This window comes from Muscardinus avellanarius (genome assembly GCF_963383645.1).
Source record: "Muscardinus avellanarius genome assembly, chromosome: 21".
NCBI lineage: Eukaryota > Metazoa > Chordata > Mammalia > Rodentia > Gliridae > Muscardinus > Muscardinus avellanarius.
This window is the reverse complement of record NC_137807.1, coordinates 2857853-2873865: the sequence shown is the minus strand read 5'-3', so window position 1 is coordinate 2873865 and position 16013 is coordinate 2857853. Positions and strand designations below refer to the sequence as shown.

General features: G+C 62.1%; 1 protein-coding gene across 3 annotated transcripts in view; it reads left to right on the top strand.

Moving 5' to 3' along the window:
- Positions 1-16013, top strand: part of NCOR2 (nuclear receptor corepressor 2) — a gene marked incomplete at both ends in the record, with an annotated part of 118931 nt that overhangs the window by 74121 nt on the left and 28797 nt on the right. For 2 of the 3 annotated variants that reach the window (XM_080717516.1, XM_080717515.1), the window contains 3 exons: positions 3011-3153; positions 6469-6616; positions 9630-10248. In XM_080717516.1, the coding sequence (XP_080573642.1) occupies positions 3011-3153; positions 6469-6616; positions 9630-10248 (910 nt within the window). Of the gene's footprint in view, positions 1-3010; positions 3154-6468; positions 6617-8929; positions 8981-9629; positions 10249-16013 lie in introns of all 3 variants that reach the window. The other variant, XM_080717514.1, reaches the window with a different exon arrangement.

Genomic DNA, 16013 nt, shown 5'->3' with positions numbered 1-16013 from the left:
CCTCTGGGAGGCCAGCCCTGCCCGCCCTCCCCCGCCCGGGCCGAGGCAGGTGGGGGCCGACCGCTGGTGCAGCTGGCACTGGGCTGGCGGGCGGGCGGGCGGGCGGACCGACGGACGGAAGAAGCTGTTTGCTCCCTGTCTGCCGGGGGCGGAGACGCTCTGTTTTTCTGGAACCCTCATCTGTTCTTACCGCTGCTGACGCCGCCGGCGCGCTGATGGAGCGAGCAGGAGGGGAGGGCCGTGCCAAGTGGGCCCGCCCTCCCCAGCCTGGCCCTCCGCCACGCGCCCCCGCCCGCCCCGCCCGCCGCGTCTGGAGGTCACATTCAGCCCTGACGCGCTGGCCGGGTCAGGCAGCCGGAGCCGGAGCCAGAGCCGAGCCGGGGCGCCGCCTGCCCGGGGGACTCCCGCCCCGCCGCCCGGGGCTGCGCGCGCCCTCTGGCCCGGGGGTCCCGGCGAGCCCCCCTGCCGTCACGGGCACCCTGCGCTGGAGCCGCCTGGCACGGGCGCCCCGCGCACGCCGCCGGAGCTGCCCCCCCGGGCAAGGGCACCTCGCTCTCGGCTGCAGCCGGGGGACGCGGCAGAGGTGGCCGCGGCCGGCGGGGGCCTCCGCGGCGGTGGCGAGCTGCCTCCCCGCCCTTCCCGAGCCTGTCTCCGCCCGCCCTCCCGCCCGCCCTCGAGGCGGTGGACGGAGAAGGACGCAGAGCCCGAGCCCAGCCGGGCAGACGCCAGCCGGAGCCGGCCGCGCAGGGCCTCCCCGCCGGCTCCTCCAGGCTCCTCCCGGAGCCTCCTCCCAGCCCGATGTTTCCCGAAAACTTGGCCGAGGGGGAGACGCAGATAAGAGGATGTGAGTGAGGGTCCGGGGCAGGGGTGCGGGGGCCTTAAAGGGACGGCGGGATGCTGTGGGTGCCCCGCCTCTCCCCTGCCACCCCCTTCCCGACCCTGAAGGGCTCCGGCGGCGTGGCGGGGGGTGGCGGGGCAGGCGGTGGGGCTAGAGTTGAGATGCATCCTGGGGACAGAGACACAGGGACCTGTGACGCCTGTGCCCTTCTGCCCCGGCCGGCCCTTCACACAACAGCGAAGGGAAACTGAGGCCGGGGCAGGGTGGCCAGGGCCGTGCGCAATGCCACCGCGGGCAGCACTCCCCGTCAGCTGGGTTTTCTGGAAGGGCTGGCTGACCCCCACCCCGGCAGCCTCCTGGGCTCCCAAGAGTGGAGTGAGTTCGAGCCCGGGCTGGACTCTCAGCCGCCTTCTCTTATTTATTGAGTTTGGAAACCTCAGCCTCCCGGGGTCGCCCCTGCACCCCAGGGCCCAGAAGGGAGCCTCCCCACCCCGCCCCGGGGTTCCGGCCTGCGATCCCTCCCGGCCTGACGTGTTTGCCCAGGCTCTTTTGGCCCCGGCTGGGGAAATATAAATAAACGCACGTCCCTGTCAGCCTGGCTCTGGAGCAGCTGCTGCTGGCTCGGGCAGCGGGAAAGGTCAGGGGGCCGCCGCGTCACACTTGATCCCCTGCCCCGGCCCCCTGTCCTTGAGGAACCCCAGGAGCTGTGCCCAGCCAGCCACGTGGTTCCTGAGGCCCTGAGGCCGCAGCAGGCAAGCAGGTGGCCGGCGCCTCCCCCACCCCGCGGCCCAGAGCCAAGCGGGGACCCCCACCCTGTTTATATCCTATGCTGAGTGAGGTGAGACACCTGAGCTCTGGCCTACCCCATGCTGGGGTAGGAAGACAGGCACAGTCTGGACCGGCCAGTTGGCCAGGCGAGGGGTGGCTCGCTGGTGTTTGGGGTTCGTCCTGGTTCCTGATCAGTGACCTAAGGAGAGTGGGTGGGTGGGTGGATGGATGGATGGGTGGGTGGGTGGATGGATAGATGGTGGATGGATGGGTGGGCGGGTGGATGGGTGGGTGGGTGGATGGGTAGATGGTGGATGGGTGGGTGGGTGCGTAGATGGGTGGATGGATGGGTAGATGGATAGATGGTGGATGGATGGGTGGGTGGGTGGATGGGTGGATGGATAGATGGTGGATGGATGGGTGGGCGGGTGGATGGATAGATGGTGGATGGATGGGTGGATGGATAGATGGTGGATGGATGGGTGGGTGCGTAGATGGGTGGATGGATAGATGGTGGATGGATGGGTGGATGGATAGATGGTGGGTGGGTAGATGGATAGATGGTGGATGGATGGGTGGGTGCGTAGATGGGTGGATGGATAGATGGTGGATGGATGGGTAGATGGATAGATGGTGGATGGATAGATGGTGGGTGGGTGGATGAAAAGAGCCTCCGCCCCACCACCTGCAGATCTTTCACCAAAGTCTTTACCAGCCCATCTGGGGAGGCCCCAGGCACCCAGCCCTGGAATGCAGCTGGGCACCCCCCACAACCCGCCTGGCAGGTGGGCTGAGCCCTGCCTGGCCTCCCCACGGGACCTCCAGATGCAGCCCAGCCTGCCTTTCTGCTGAGCCCAAGAATTACGGCTAGCCGAGGGCAGGGGGGTGCGGTGCTGGCCTGGGTTTCTGGGGTTGGAGGACACTTTTGTGGCCTGGGAGGGTTTGGGGCAGGGTCTGCCGGATCCTGGGGGTCCTTCCCGCACTAGGAGATCTGTGAGAACCCCCCTCCGGCTGCAGAGTCCGCCTGGGTAGATCCGTGTTCAGTGTGCACTTTTAGGTGGCCACAGGGGTCCTGGGCCCTGGCAGCGCCCCTGTTAACCTGCGTCCTGTCCCCAGGCCCCCCTTCCCCCATCCTCCCATCCCGCTGGCTCACTGGAAGTTTGGCCGGAAAACAGCCGGTCTCCAGAGGCCTCGCAGCTGCAAGCCGAGCGTGTCAGGGCCGGGTCAGCAGCCCCCTCCCCGGCCCTGGGGGTGGGACCCGGCGGGTCTTGAGAACTGGACCGCCCCCCGGAATCTCAAAAGGTGACCCTTCCGTTATTCCAGGAGCCCAGAACCCCGAAGCCAGGCCCCCCGGCTTCCCCCACTTCCCAGCCTCGCCCATCTCACCGCACGTCTGCCCCGCAGGTCTCCTGCAGCATGGTCGGAACTGGTCCGCCATCGCCCGGATGGTGGGCTCCAAGACCGTGTCCCAGTGTAAGAACTTCTACTTCAACTACAAGAAACGTCAGAACTTGGATGAGATTCTGCAGCAGCATAAGCTGAGGATGGTGAGTCCCGCGCGGGTCTGCGGGCGGGCCTGCGCCCTGGCACCCGGGAGGCCCAGGCGGGAGGGTCGGGCAAAACCCTCAGCAACTTAGCAAGACCCTGTTTGAAACAAAGATAAAGATTAAAAAGGGCTGGGGGCAGCCCTGAAGTAGATTCAATCCCAGTACAAAAGAATAGAAGGTGGTGGCGGGCCCCGCGGCCCAGAGTCGGGGTGCAGAGGGTGTGAGGCTGGTCTCGGCAGGACAGCTCCGGGATGAAGCCAGCTCTCTGGGAGGCCTTGGGCCTCGGCTGTCCGCGTGGGAAACGGCCCTCCGGGGTCTGCGGACGTCAGCGCTGCCCGCACCCCGATCTCGGCCCCTGGGCCCTTGGCGGCCATCACCCCCTCTGCGGGAGGGAAGGAGCCCGCGGGTCGCCGCTGACTCAGCCCGGAATCTGGCCCGGCCCCGTCAGAGTCTTGGAATGAGGACCAGGGGAGCCGAACCGCGAGCGGCTCCCGCCCCTTCCGACCTCACAGTTTTAGGCCCCCCGCGGGAGGGCAGCACAGGTCTGGGGAGCTGGGGGCCCGGGCCTTTCCTGCCTGCAGCTTCCTCCACAGCTGTTTCTGGGAGTGGAGTGCCGTGCGGGAGGCCTCTACTCCTCCTGCTCGCTCATTTCCATTTTGTCATCTGGGGAAACTGAGGCGCAGCCAGGCTTGCAGACAGCTGAACTAGGCTGTGAACCCACAACTCATTGACTCGGGGAACCCCTAGCCGGCTTGAGTTTCCACAAGGTCCGGCATGCTGGCTCCCTGGTGCAGCCTGCCGAGGCCCAGAGACGCAGAGCAGGTCACACAGCTCGTGTGAGGGGCCAGGGGTGCCTTCGCAGCGAGAACGCTCCTCCCGGCCCACGCAGAGCGTAGTTTGCGAGCACCTTCTGGGCCCAAGGGGGTCCTGTCCCACCTCCCCATCATGGCTGCCTAAGCGGGGCTGCCTTCCTTGGCAAGGCCCTGGGAGTGAACACCAGTGCCAGCCCCGCCGAGGCTGGGAAGGGAGGCCGGTGTCTGTGCGCCCAGGTCGGGGACCCTGAGTCCCCAGCATCGAAACCTTCCTGCTCCCCACCCACCCTGGCTCCTTCTTGGGTCCCGGGCTCCATCCAGCGCTCCCCACCTGCTGCCCCCACCCACTTAACACCTCAGTCCCCTCAACTATAAGGTAGTCTAAGGAGAGGCCCAGCGAGGCCCAAGGCCAGCCATGCTGTCCCCTTCCCGCGACAGCTTCTGAGCCGCCCGCCGCCCTCCATGGAAGGTCTGGGTGTGGATTGACCCAGTGGCCCTGACTGGGCCCCGGATTCCTGGGTGCGAATCCAGGCTCTGGGTCCTACGGGCTTGAGTAGGAGACTTGTCTTCTGTGCCTCGGTTCCCTACCTGTGGGATGGGGTGAGGTGGCGCCTGCCTTTGAGGCCTGAGAGTGGCGTGTTTTATATATGATGCTTGAACAAGCCCAGGGCACGGCCAGCGTGCGTGAAAGTGGTTGTATTTCTAGCAGCCTTATGCAGGGCCTGATTCCTGGCAGATAGGGGTGGTTGCACATGTGTATGCGTGGCACACGCATTCCAGGTCAGAGCCTTTTTGGGGGGGGTACTGGTGATGGAACCCAGGGGCATTCTACCTCCAAGAGACACCCCAGCCCGAATTTTTATTCTTTATTTTGAAACAGGGTCTCACCGAGTTGCAAAGGATCTCACTAAGTAGCCGAGGCTGGCCGCGAACCTGTGATCCTCCTGTCTCAGCCTCCTGAATGCTGGGATTACAAGTGTGCACCACCACGCCCGGCTTTTTATTTTTTATTTTGAAACAGGGTCTCGTTAGATTCCTGAAGACCTCCCTTAAGTTGCTGAGGCTAGCCTTGAACCTGCGATCCTCCTGTCTCAGCCTCCCAAGTACAAGCATGCACCACCATGCCCGGCTTGGGCGTTTCTTTAGTGGACCGTGGGGAGCCGGGGAGGATATCGGGGCTGAAGGGCCACCCACCCAGCTCTGGACTCTGGTGCCAGTCAGGGTGCTGGTCTAGTTAGATGAAGCCACAGCCAAGCAGGAAGGTGGTGCTTTCCGTCCCCCTGGCTGGGCGGCATGCAGGTGGGTGGACCTGAGTCCCGGCAGGACCCCTAGGGAAAGCAGGCAACCAGGAGGTGAGGGATGGGTTCCTCAAAGGAGCAGGCCGGTGCAGAGCAGGGACGGCCCCAGCAGCCGGGCTCAGCTTGCGCCTTCAATCCTGCCTGAGGCTGCCCTTACAGGTGAACACTCTGTTCTTTGAGTATACCCTTAAGGCTTTGGACATGCGCCTGAACTCAGCGACCTGGGGCTTGCACCCCCACCCCAATGCCCTCCTGTCCCCAGGAAGAGGACAGGACCTGGGAGTCCCAGGGTCGCGGTGGCCAGACTGCTGGCCGGCCAGTCCGGGGCCTTGCCACCCTTGGCCGGCGCCCAAAGGAGGGTCCTAAGCGAGGAGGCAGGACGTCAGGAAGGAGGCTCCGGCTTGGCCCCGGCTCGACCCTGTTATGTAACGTCTGGCACACGGCCGGTCCTGAGGTTTGACTCCCTCTCCCCGTGGCCAAGGGTTACCCTTTCTCCCATCTGCGAGCCCCGGCCGCTGAGCTGGGGCCGGCCCGCCTCGCCTGTTTTTCCTGTGTAATCTCCTCCATCTGAGGCTGTGCGGGGAAGGGATAAGGGGGACACGTCTGGGGCTCCTTGCTGGGCGTGGCGGCGCACACTGGTAAGCCCAGGCTGAGACAGGAGGGTCACAGGTTCGAGGCCAGCCTGAGCTCCTTAGTGAAGCTTTCCAGAACTTAGGGGGCCTCTGTTTCAAAATAAAGAATATGAAACTGGGCTGAGGGTAGAGTTTGGAAGTAGAATCCCCTGGGTTCGACTAGGGCCCCTTGCCTCCCCTCCCGAGCTGTGTGGTCCCGGGCAAGCGTCCTTGCCTCTCTGAGCCGTGGCCTTTCTGAACCTGGGGAGGCGGGGTGACAGATTAGGAAGAGATTTATCCATTTATTAGCTCTCCGTGCATAGACGCAGGACGGAGGCGGCAGGGATCCCGGGAAGCGCGGTGGCCGCCCTAGCCAGCACAGTGAGGCCCTCCAGGCCGCGGTGGGCCATGGCTGCCCAGGAAGGACAGAGAGGCCTGGCTGTGCCCGGGGCACGCAGATGTAGGACACGGTGGAAGAATAAAGCCCCCGGTAAAAATAGCCTCTGGCACACTGGCCGCCGCGGGCGTGCCGTCAGGCACAGGGAGTCCCCGGGCGGACAGCCCTGGCCCTGACCCCGCCGCCTTGCGCCCCAGGAGAAGGAGAGGAACGCACGGAGGAAGAAGAAGAAGGCGCCGGCCGCGGCCAGCGAGGGCACTGCCTTCCCGCCCGTGGCGGAGGATGAGGAGATGGAGGCTTCGGGGGCCAGCGGGAACGAGGAGGAGATGGCGGAGGAGGCCGAAGGTGAGGCGGTGGGAGGGACCCCAAGCCCCGGGCTTCCTTGGAAGTGGGCCGCCTGGCCGGGAGGGAGGGTGGCACCAGCCGCGGGCAGGGCGACACTCGACCCCGTGGTCAGGGCTGACACTGTAAGCTCTCTCCACCCGCCTGATGTCACGCGTCTCTCCAAAGGCCCTGCGTACTTTATCTTTTCTTTTCTTTTCTTTTCTTTTTTTTTTTTTTGCAGTATTGGGTGTGGAACCCAGGGGCATTCGACCTCCAAGCCACACTCCCAGCCCTTCTTTTATTCTTTATTTTGAAACAGGGTCTCACTAAGTTGCGGAGGGCCTTGCTAAGTAGCTGAGGCTGTCCACGAACCTCAGTCCTCCAGTCTCAGCCTCCCGAATGCTGGGATGACAAGCGTGCCCCACCACACCTGGCTGGCACACGTCATTTTCTGACCAGAACTAATTTCTGAGTAGACCGGCATAAACAGAACCTATCTGTCGATGGATACACACTTCAAAAGTTGTGGGATTATTTTATTTAGTAAATACTCTGGTGTCTCCTGGAGTCTGAGAAACCGAGGCCCTCGCCCTGCCCCTGTTTGGTGGCCACGTGGGTCAGAGAGCCGTGGCCCCTACACCAGTGCCGGCTGAGTTCTCCCCCCTGGGCCGAGCCGGGTCCCAGCGCGGTGTCCAGCAACCGGCCCGCCTCTCTCCCTCTGTCCCCTGGCCCGAGGACCCCAGCAGAGCCCTCGTGTTCTCGGAGATGGGACGGGCTCCTCTCGCCACCTGTCCGGTCCGGGGCTCCTTCCTGTTGGTCTCCGCCTGTCTTTGGGTTTAATCTCCCAGGCTCCCGTCAGCGTGGGGAGCGCAGCTGCGAGCCAGACCCGTAAATAGACCTGCGCTCCGCCAGCGCGTGGGCCCAGCCCGCCAGTGCCCGGCTTGGGCAGCGTCTGCGGGCCTTCTGCCGTGGTTCTCCCAGGCCCGCGTGGGTCTTGGGGCTGGTTCCGGACCCTCACTTACCCTGGGCCTCTCTAGTCCAAACGGTCAGGCCCCTGACCCAAGGCTGGCCCGGGCTGTGAGGCCCTTCGGAAATCCTGATCCGGGCCTTGGGTGGGCAGCCGAGGAGGAGACCAGGGGTGGGAACCCAGTCCCCTCCCACCGTGTGAGTTGGGGGAGCCAGGCTTCGGGCTGGCGTTGACGCTGAAGGACTGTGGTTATGGATGGAGGTCCCCAGGACAGCAGTGCGGAAAGCCCTGGCTGGCCTCCTGATGCCCCCTCTCACAGATGGAGGCTAAGGGAAGGGAGACCGCTCACGTCTCGCCCAGGCACACTGGGCCCTGGCTGCAGACTTGGCAGCCTGGCGGAGCCCTGCCAGGAGGGACAGCACCCTGGGTGCTTTTGCTCATAGCTGGTGTTTTGTGGGTTTTTTAATGTGCCTAGTAAGCCAGGCATGGTGCCCCACGCTTGTAATCCTCGTACTTGGGAGACTGAGACAGGAAGATCCCAGGTTCAAGGCCCACCTCGGCTACTAGGTGAGGCCCTTTGCAACTTAGTGAGACCCTGCTTCAAAATAAAGAATAAAGCCAGGCGTGGTGGTGCACGCTTGTAACCCTGCACTTGGGAGGCTGAGACAGGAGGATCGCACAGGTTCGAAGCCGGCCTCAGTGATGCTCTCAGCAATTTCGTGAGACCCTGTTTCCAAATAAAATATAAAATAGGTCTGAGAGTACAGCCCGGAGGTAGAAAGCCTCTGGGTTCCACCCCCAGTAACACCAAAAGTAAAAAAAAAAACAATAATAATAATAAAGAATAAAAAGTTGGGCTGGGCGTAGCTCGTAGTAGGATACCCCTGGGTTCCATCCCTGTTATCACAGAATGGGAGGCGTCGGGCGGCTTGAGGAGACTCCGTCTTGATTTCCTCAATGGCCGTTGAGTGTTGTTCTCAGAGTCACTGAGGTTCAAACGTCCTGTGTGGACAGCTCAGAGCGGAGCTGATAACACAGCCCACACCGCCATGTTCCTCTTTCCAGTATCACTGGCAGAGGGATGGCCCTGCTCTGAGGGAGCACAAGAAGCCAGGGAGGCTGGGCCTCCTCGGGGGCAGAGAGGCCGCTGGCAGCTCCTGGGGCTCTCTACCCCAAGCCCCGCCCAGGGGTCCCAGGAGCCTGGGCCCACCATCACCCAGAGAGGCCGGGACTGGCGTCTCCCTTGTCCAGGCCGTTCCTGCTGACCAGGCGGTCAGCATGGCGGGCTGGCGGGCTGGCGGGCCAGCAGCGGCTTCTGTAGCCCCACCTGCACGGCCTCCGGCCTCTAACTGTTCTCCTTCTTCTAGCACTAAATGCCTCTTCGAACGAGGTGGCCAGGGGAGAAAGCAGCGGTCCAGGTACGCACGCAGCTTCTCGTCTAGGGGGCGGCTGGGGGCCAGGCAGGGACGCCAGGGTCCCCATGCTCCTGCCAGAGGCCCCATGCATGCCGCCTCCGAGTGCCTTTTCCAGATTTATAGAAAATGGGTGGCTGCCGGGCAGGGTGTCACAGGCTTGAAATCCCAGTACCTGGGAGCCCAAGACAGGAGGATCGCGGTTCGAGGACAGCCTCAGCTACTTAGGCCCTCTGCACCTCAGTGAGACCCAGTTTCAAAATAAGGCATAAAAACTAGGGCTGGGGTGTAGCTTGAAGGTAGAATGCTCCTGGGTTCAATCCCCAGTACCCAAAAAAATAAAAAGGGTGGGGGTGAGTTGAGACCCAGAGGCCGGGCAGGAGTGGGTGCCGGCCCCTTCTTTCTGCGCCCCGTCTTTTCTGACGCCCTCACGTTCCCCTGCGCCCTTCTCTCTGGTTGACCCTCTCTGGGACGCGGGAGCCGCTGCCCTCTCTGCAGATGGGGAAACTGAGGCCTGAGAGGGATTCTGTGTCCCACAAGTGCCAGCAGCGAGGGGCGGAGCTGGGGTGGAGCACAGAACCTGGGGACCCCCAAAATGAGGGCACACGCAGGCACACCCCTGGCCTCTCAAACCCTCTGTCTTTGCCCCACGCAGCCGCCGTCAACAACAGTTCCGACACGGAGAGTGTCCCCTCCCCACGCGCAGAGGCCGCCAAGGACAAGGGGCAGAATGGACCCAAACCCCCGGTGGCCCTCGGCCCAGAAGGGCCGCCCGCTGAGCCGCCCACCCCCCCACCCGAGGACACTCCGGCCCCCGCTGAGCCTGCCCCAGCCCCCGAAGCCAGCGGCCCATCCACGCCCCCGGCAGCCCCCTCCGAGCCCCCTGCGCCCCCTGCCGTGGTCCCCAAGGAGGAGCAGGAGGAAGCCGAGGACCAGGCCCCTGGCACCACGGCGCCCCCAGCCGACGGCGAGGAGCAGAAGCCGCCCGCGGCTCAGGAGCCCATGGCGGACCCCGAGAAGCCGGTGGAGCCCACGGTGGCCCCCGAGGAGCCCGTCAAACCCATCAAGAGCGAGTGCAAGACGGAGGCGGAAGAGGAGGCCCCGGCCAAGGGCACAGAGGCCGGCCCCGAGGGGCCGCCCAAGTCCGAGAAGAAGGAGGGTGTAGGCGCCAAGGCCACCCCCGCCAAGGGCTCCGGCGCCCCCCAGGACAGCGACTCCAGCGCCACCTGCAGCGCAGATGAAGTGGACGAGGCTGAGGGAGGCGACAAGCCCCGGTGAGTGGGCTTCCTGGCCCTCCTGTAGTCACTCTGCAAACACTTGGCCTGACTGCGGCGCACGGGCCCGCTATCCTGTCCCGGGGCAGCCCAGGGCCACGTCGGGGAGGCCGCCCTGGGACGGAGGCCAGAAATAGGATCCGCGGGCTGGGAGAGGGCAGGCGGGGCTGACTCAAAGCTGCGATCTAGACAGGGAGATGGCAGCCATGGGGGGTTCTGGGGAGAGGGAAGCCAGGAAGCATTGGTTTGGCTTCCTGCGGCTCCCATCAGAACATCGCCAGTGGGGTGGCTTGATACAGTCAGAACGTCCTCTCATGGTGCTGGTAGCCAGGAGTCCGAATCCAAGGGTCGGAAGGGCCTTCGTGAGACTCTGTAGAGGGTCCTTCCTGAGCCTCCAGCGCCTGGTGGGCGCCCTCAGCCCTTGGCTTGCGGCACCTCCCTCCTAGCTCTGCCTGGGTTGTAAGGCCCCCGTTGGTCCACCCTGTTCCAACGTGACCCCATTTCAACCTGGTCACGGTAGCAGGTACCCTGTTTCCTAAGAAGGCCCTGGGGTAGTTGAACATCTGGGAGACGCATTGCGTCCACGTGTGATGCAGCGGCCCAGGGGTGGGCGTGGGCCTTGAGCAGTGCGGGCCCACAGGCCCAGTGTGCCATAGTCCCTCATTTTGGGGTAGGGAGTTGACACGAGAGGCCTGGGTTGTGTTTACCCACTAAAGCCTCTGGCTGCTGTGCGTGGGACCTCAGCAGGGGTCGGCGGGTCTCCTGGGATGACGTCAGAGGCTCAGGGGGGTGGACAGCCGCAGACCGGGGGTGGGGGGGGTTCATCTCCCCCCAGCCAAGGGCCCAGGCGCCCCACACCTCAGCTCCGGGCAGCAGCAGAGTTTGGCGGCCAGTGAGCTGAGGGCTCCCACGCCAGCGCACTGGGGCGCTAGGTCTGCGCCGCGTCCTTTTCTCACCCTTCCCCCCTTGTTTCCCCATGTGGATGCCCCCGCGGGAGTTAAACTATCTTCTTTCCACCCCCCCCCCCAACTTTTTTTTTTAAGTACTAGGGATAGAAGCCAGGGGCATTCTACCTCTGAGCTACACCCCAGCCCTGTTTTTTATTCTTTATTTTGAAACAGGGTCTCACTGAGTTGCAAAGGGCCTCGCTAAGTAGCCGCGGCTGGCCATGAACCCATGATCCTGCCCAGGCTCCCCAGTGCTGGGATTACGAGTGTGCACTGCCACGCCCGGTGGGTTTTAACTATTTTCAGTGCAAATGCCTGGAAACACAAGGCCTTCAGTCCAGAATCAAAGCGGCCCGCCCGCCTTGGCCAGGCTGAGCACTGGAGGGCCGAGCCCAGCCCGGTCACATCTGGACCACGGGCCAGAGGAATTGTTCTCCAGTGAGGCAAGCAGGTCATTGTATTTTGAGTAGAAACAGTGCGGTCTGTTTTCTGAGTTCCAGGCGGAGCTGGGAAGGAGGTCTGACCTTGATCCCTTTCCAGAGTTCCTGGCACAGGCGTCTTCCGGCCCCTCGACGTGGGCTTAGATGCCCCCAACCCCTCTCTCAGGCTCTATACCTTTCTCTAAAGGTGACCTGCACTGTCTTCTCTCTGCGCGTCTGGGGACCATCACAGATGGGCGCCTGGGGCCCTGATGTCTGGAGGCAGCCACCGGTGAGGCCTGGCCGGCAGCTCCCTAAGGGCTCTGAGTGCCGGGGCTTCTTGCCAGACAGGCGCAGGGCAGAAAACCCATGCTCAAGAAGCAGCCGGGTCTGCCAGGAGGCGGCGGCCGGGGTCCGTGTGTCTCGGGGACAGAGTAAAGGCGCTGGCTCTCCGCTCTCTCCTGCTGGCTGCGAGGACAGCTTGTGGAAATGGGTTTCTGCCCCGGCGAAAGGCGCTGAGCTTTTGGGGTGACCACACTGCTAAGCCACCTTCTGGGGTCTGTCTTGGGGTGCACGTGGCTGCCCTGGCTGGTCAACCTTTGCCTGGTGTTCCATCAACCCCTGGGCCCTTGAGCAAGCTGTCACCCACAGCCTCCCTGCACAATCTCCTAACGGCTCTTGGCTAGACGTGCCTTTCCCTGCCCCGGTGGGGTCTGCGTCTGTCCACGCTCCTGCCCAGTGCCCAGTGTCCAGCGCCAGGGAGCAGGAGCCCTGGGCTGGGAGTCCAGATACCTGGCTCATGGCACCCGTGTGACCCGGGCTGGTGCCTGGCCCCGGGGCCTTCCCTGCCCTCTGGACGAGCAGGGCTGGACAGGGGCCAGCCTGCTGACCTCTTCCTGGTTGGCAGGCAGCCACCCCGCCCTCTGCCAGCCACGGCTGCGCAGGGCCCAGCGAGGTGCGTCAGAGCGCGCCCCGTAGCCGGGCCTCCCAGGCAGGGCGCCCGGGCGGGCGACCCCGGGTACTGGCTGCCCGCCCACCGCCCTCCTTGGCAGCCCCAGCTCGGTGACCTCTGCATCCCCAGGACGACAGGCTGACAAGACGGGCCTTGTCTGAGCCGGGCGTGATGGCTCATGTCTGTGATCCCTACTTGGGAGGTTAAGAACGGAGGATCGCGGGTTCAAGGCCAACTTTAGCAACCCCACGGGACTCTGAGCCACCTAACAAGAGCTCATTTCCAAATAAGAAGTAAAGCGGGCTGGGGGTGTATGTAGCTCAGAGGTAGAATGATTCTGGGTTCAATCTGCTGTACTTAGTCCGCACCAAAAAAAAGCGGTTCGCAGCCAGCCTCAGCTACTTATTAGTGAGGCCTTCTGCAACTTAGACCTGGTTTCAAAATAAAGAATAAAAAATAGAGCTAGAGGTGTGCCATGGAGGTAGAATGGCCCTGGGTTCCATTCCCAGTACTGCAAAAGAAAATAAAAATAAAAAAGTCAGAGAATGTTGCCTGACCCCTGTCAGGGAAGGAAGCCCTACTTTTCTCTGAGCTTCTGTCCAGGAGTTTTCTTCGCAGGTGACCAAAGATAGCGGCTTTGGTGGCAGAGGCTGGGGGCAGTCTACGTCCGAGCTACGCCCCCAGCTCCGTGTTTTGTCCTTTGTTTTGAAACAGGGTCTCAGTTGCGGAGGGCCTCACTAAGTAGCTGAGGCTGGCTGCGAACCTGCCGTCCTCCTGACTCAGCCTCCCAAGTACTGGGATGACAAGCCACCAAGCCGGCTCCCTGTCGCTTTTGAAAGAATCCTAACAGCGGCCGGAAATCAGCACCTGCCATTCCCAGTGCTTGCCAGGCTGAGACAGGGGATCGCAGGTTCGAGGCCAGCCTCAGCAGTGTAGTGAGGTGTTCTGCAACTTAGCAAAAGACCCTGTTAAAAAGTTTACCAAAAAAAAGAAAGAAAAAGAAAGGGGTGGCCGGGCTGTCGCTCGGCTGTAGAATACCCCTGGGCTCAGAATTCCTTGGACCATCACCAAGGAACTGAGTGAGCAGACCTGCAGTTTCTCCGCTGTCCCGGCTTCCTCAAGCGGTCACTAGGCACGGCGTGTGCCAGCAGTTCTAGGCAGAGGCTTGCCGGGAACTGGACCAAGCAGCCCCGGGGGCACGGTGAGGAGCTGGTGTTGATCCTTGGCTCCTGGGAGGCGGAGGAGGACCGGCGTGGGCCTCCATAATATAATGCTGTACACAGACCACCCTGCCCCACGCCCGCGGTCCTAGGTTAACAGGTGCAGATGGGGAAGTTGAGGCAGGGCCAGGGAATCCTGTTGCAAAAGAAAAAAGTAAGAAGGGCTGGAGTGGGGATAGAGGGTCCCATCCTTGGGCAGCAGGGCCTTCAATCACCCAGGATTCACAGCTGGAATCCTGTACACACCTCAAACCTTGACCCCACCCAGCCTCTAGAGAGGAAAATGAAATCAAAGCCTCTGTCTTCTGGAGACCTACGGAGAGAGGGAGGGAGGCGCCCCAGCTCCTCCAGCCTCGCTGAGGGGCCTGAGCCCCTGCGTGTTCCCGAGAGCAGCCCTGCCCCGGCCTCGCCACCCGGGGGGGAGACCCGGGGAAACCGAGGTGGACGTTCTGGCCTCAGTCCGTCTGCCAGGACAGTGACACTTGGCGTTTTGTGTGTATTCTAAAAACGTGTTCTGTCTCTCCGCTGACATCTGCGTACCCGTACACAAAAGTTCGGATTTCCGCTTGGAAGTGGGTCGCTCAGTGCCTCACTCTCCTCACGTTTCTAACACACAGCGCTTTACTATTTTTACCGCTCGTAGGAAAAAATACACAGCTGCTTCGTCCAGCCCTCGGTTCCCTGGCTAGAGTACTTCTCCCTATAGCAGCTTCTTCGTGGAGGATTCACGGTGCCTGCAGTTCCCCGTTGGAAACGCGCGGCTCAGTCGTTTAATTTCTTTATTTACTTATTCTCGCAGTACTGGGGGTGGGATCCAGGGGCCCTCTACCTCCGAGCGATACCGCCACACCTATTTTATTTCATTTTTTTGGTGGTACTGGGGTTCCTGGTAGCCCTTCTACCCCCGGGCTACACTCCCACACCTATTTTTATATATTTTTTTAATTTGGAAACAGGGTCTCCTAAGCCAGCGCGGCTGGCTTCGAACCTGCGCGATCCTCCTGTCTCCGCCTCCCAAGCGCGGGGATGACGAGCGTGCGCCACCACGCCCGGCTACCTCCAGACCTATTTTATATTTTATTTGGAAACAGGGTCTCACCAACTTGCTGAGAGCCTCGCTAAGCTGCTGAGGCTTGCTGCGAACCCACGATCCTCCTCTCAGCCTCCCAAGCGCGGGGATTACAAGCGCGCGCCACCACGCCCGGCTTTATTTTTCTTTTGATGACAAAGATGTTCTTGTGTGGGGGGTACACTCTCAGCCCTATTCTTTATTTTGAAACAGGGTCTCACTTAGTGGTGGAGGGCCTCACTGAGGCTGGCCACAAACCTGCGATCCTCCTATCTCAGCCTCCCGAATACTAGGATTGCAACCCTGTGCCACCGTGCCTGGCATAGTTCAGTCATTTTCAGTTTATTCCCAAGTTTATCCAGACACCACCCCAGAAGGATCTCCGCGTTGTCCTTCCTGGCCGCTGGAAACCCTTCACTGCTTTCGGTGCCGGCGGGTCGGCCTGCCCTGGACACCGTCGAAGCCTGTGGCACATCTACTCTTGTCTTCATCACGATTGCAGAGTCCTCCCGCGCCAAGGCCCACGCTGGTGCCTTGTTCCTTTTCAAGGCTTTATAATATTCCACAGTGTGGATAAGCTCGCATTCTTTCCGTTCAACGCGGGCGGGCATTGTGGTCATTTCACTTTGGGAGTTGTTGGCTGGTTGCTGGGGATGGAAGCCAGGGCCTCTCGGGTGCTGGGTGAGCGTGTACCTTTCAGCCACGTCTCCAGTTTGCTCGGTGGTTACCAAGTTTGCTTGTGTGCGGGTTTGCGCGTAAATGTGTGTCCTCGTCTTCTTGAGCATATCTCGGGGTGAGGCCACGGGGTTAGCCTTTGTGCAGAGCTGCTAGACTTTGTTTTTGCATGTTTGTGATACTGGAGATTGAACCCAAGGGCCCTCTACCCCTACTCCCAGCTCTTTTTATTTTTTGTTTTGAAACAGGGTCTTGCTGGGTTGCTGAAAGTCTTTTTACATTGCTGAGGCTGGTCTTGAACCTGCAGTCCTCTGTCTCAGCCTCCCAAGTCCTGGGATTATGGGCATGTGCCTAGCTCCCAGACTGTCTTTCAAAGTAGCTGCCGAGTTCTTTGTTTGTGTGTTGGTGGGGACCGGGGTGGCTGGTTTAAATAGAGGAGAAGGGCCGGGCGTGGTGGCGCACACTTGTAATCCCAGCATTGGG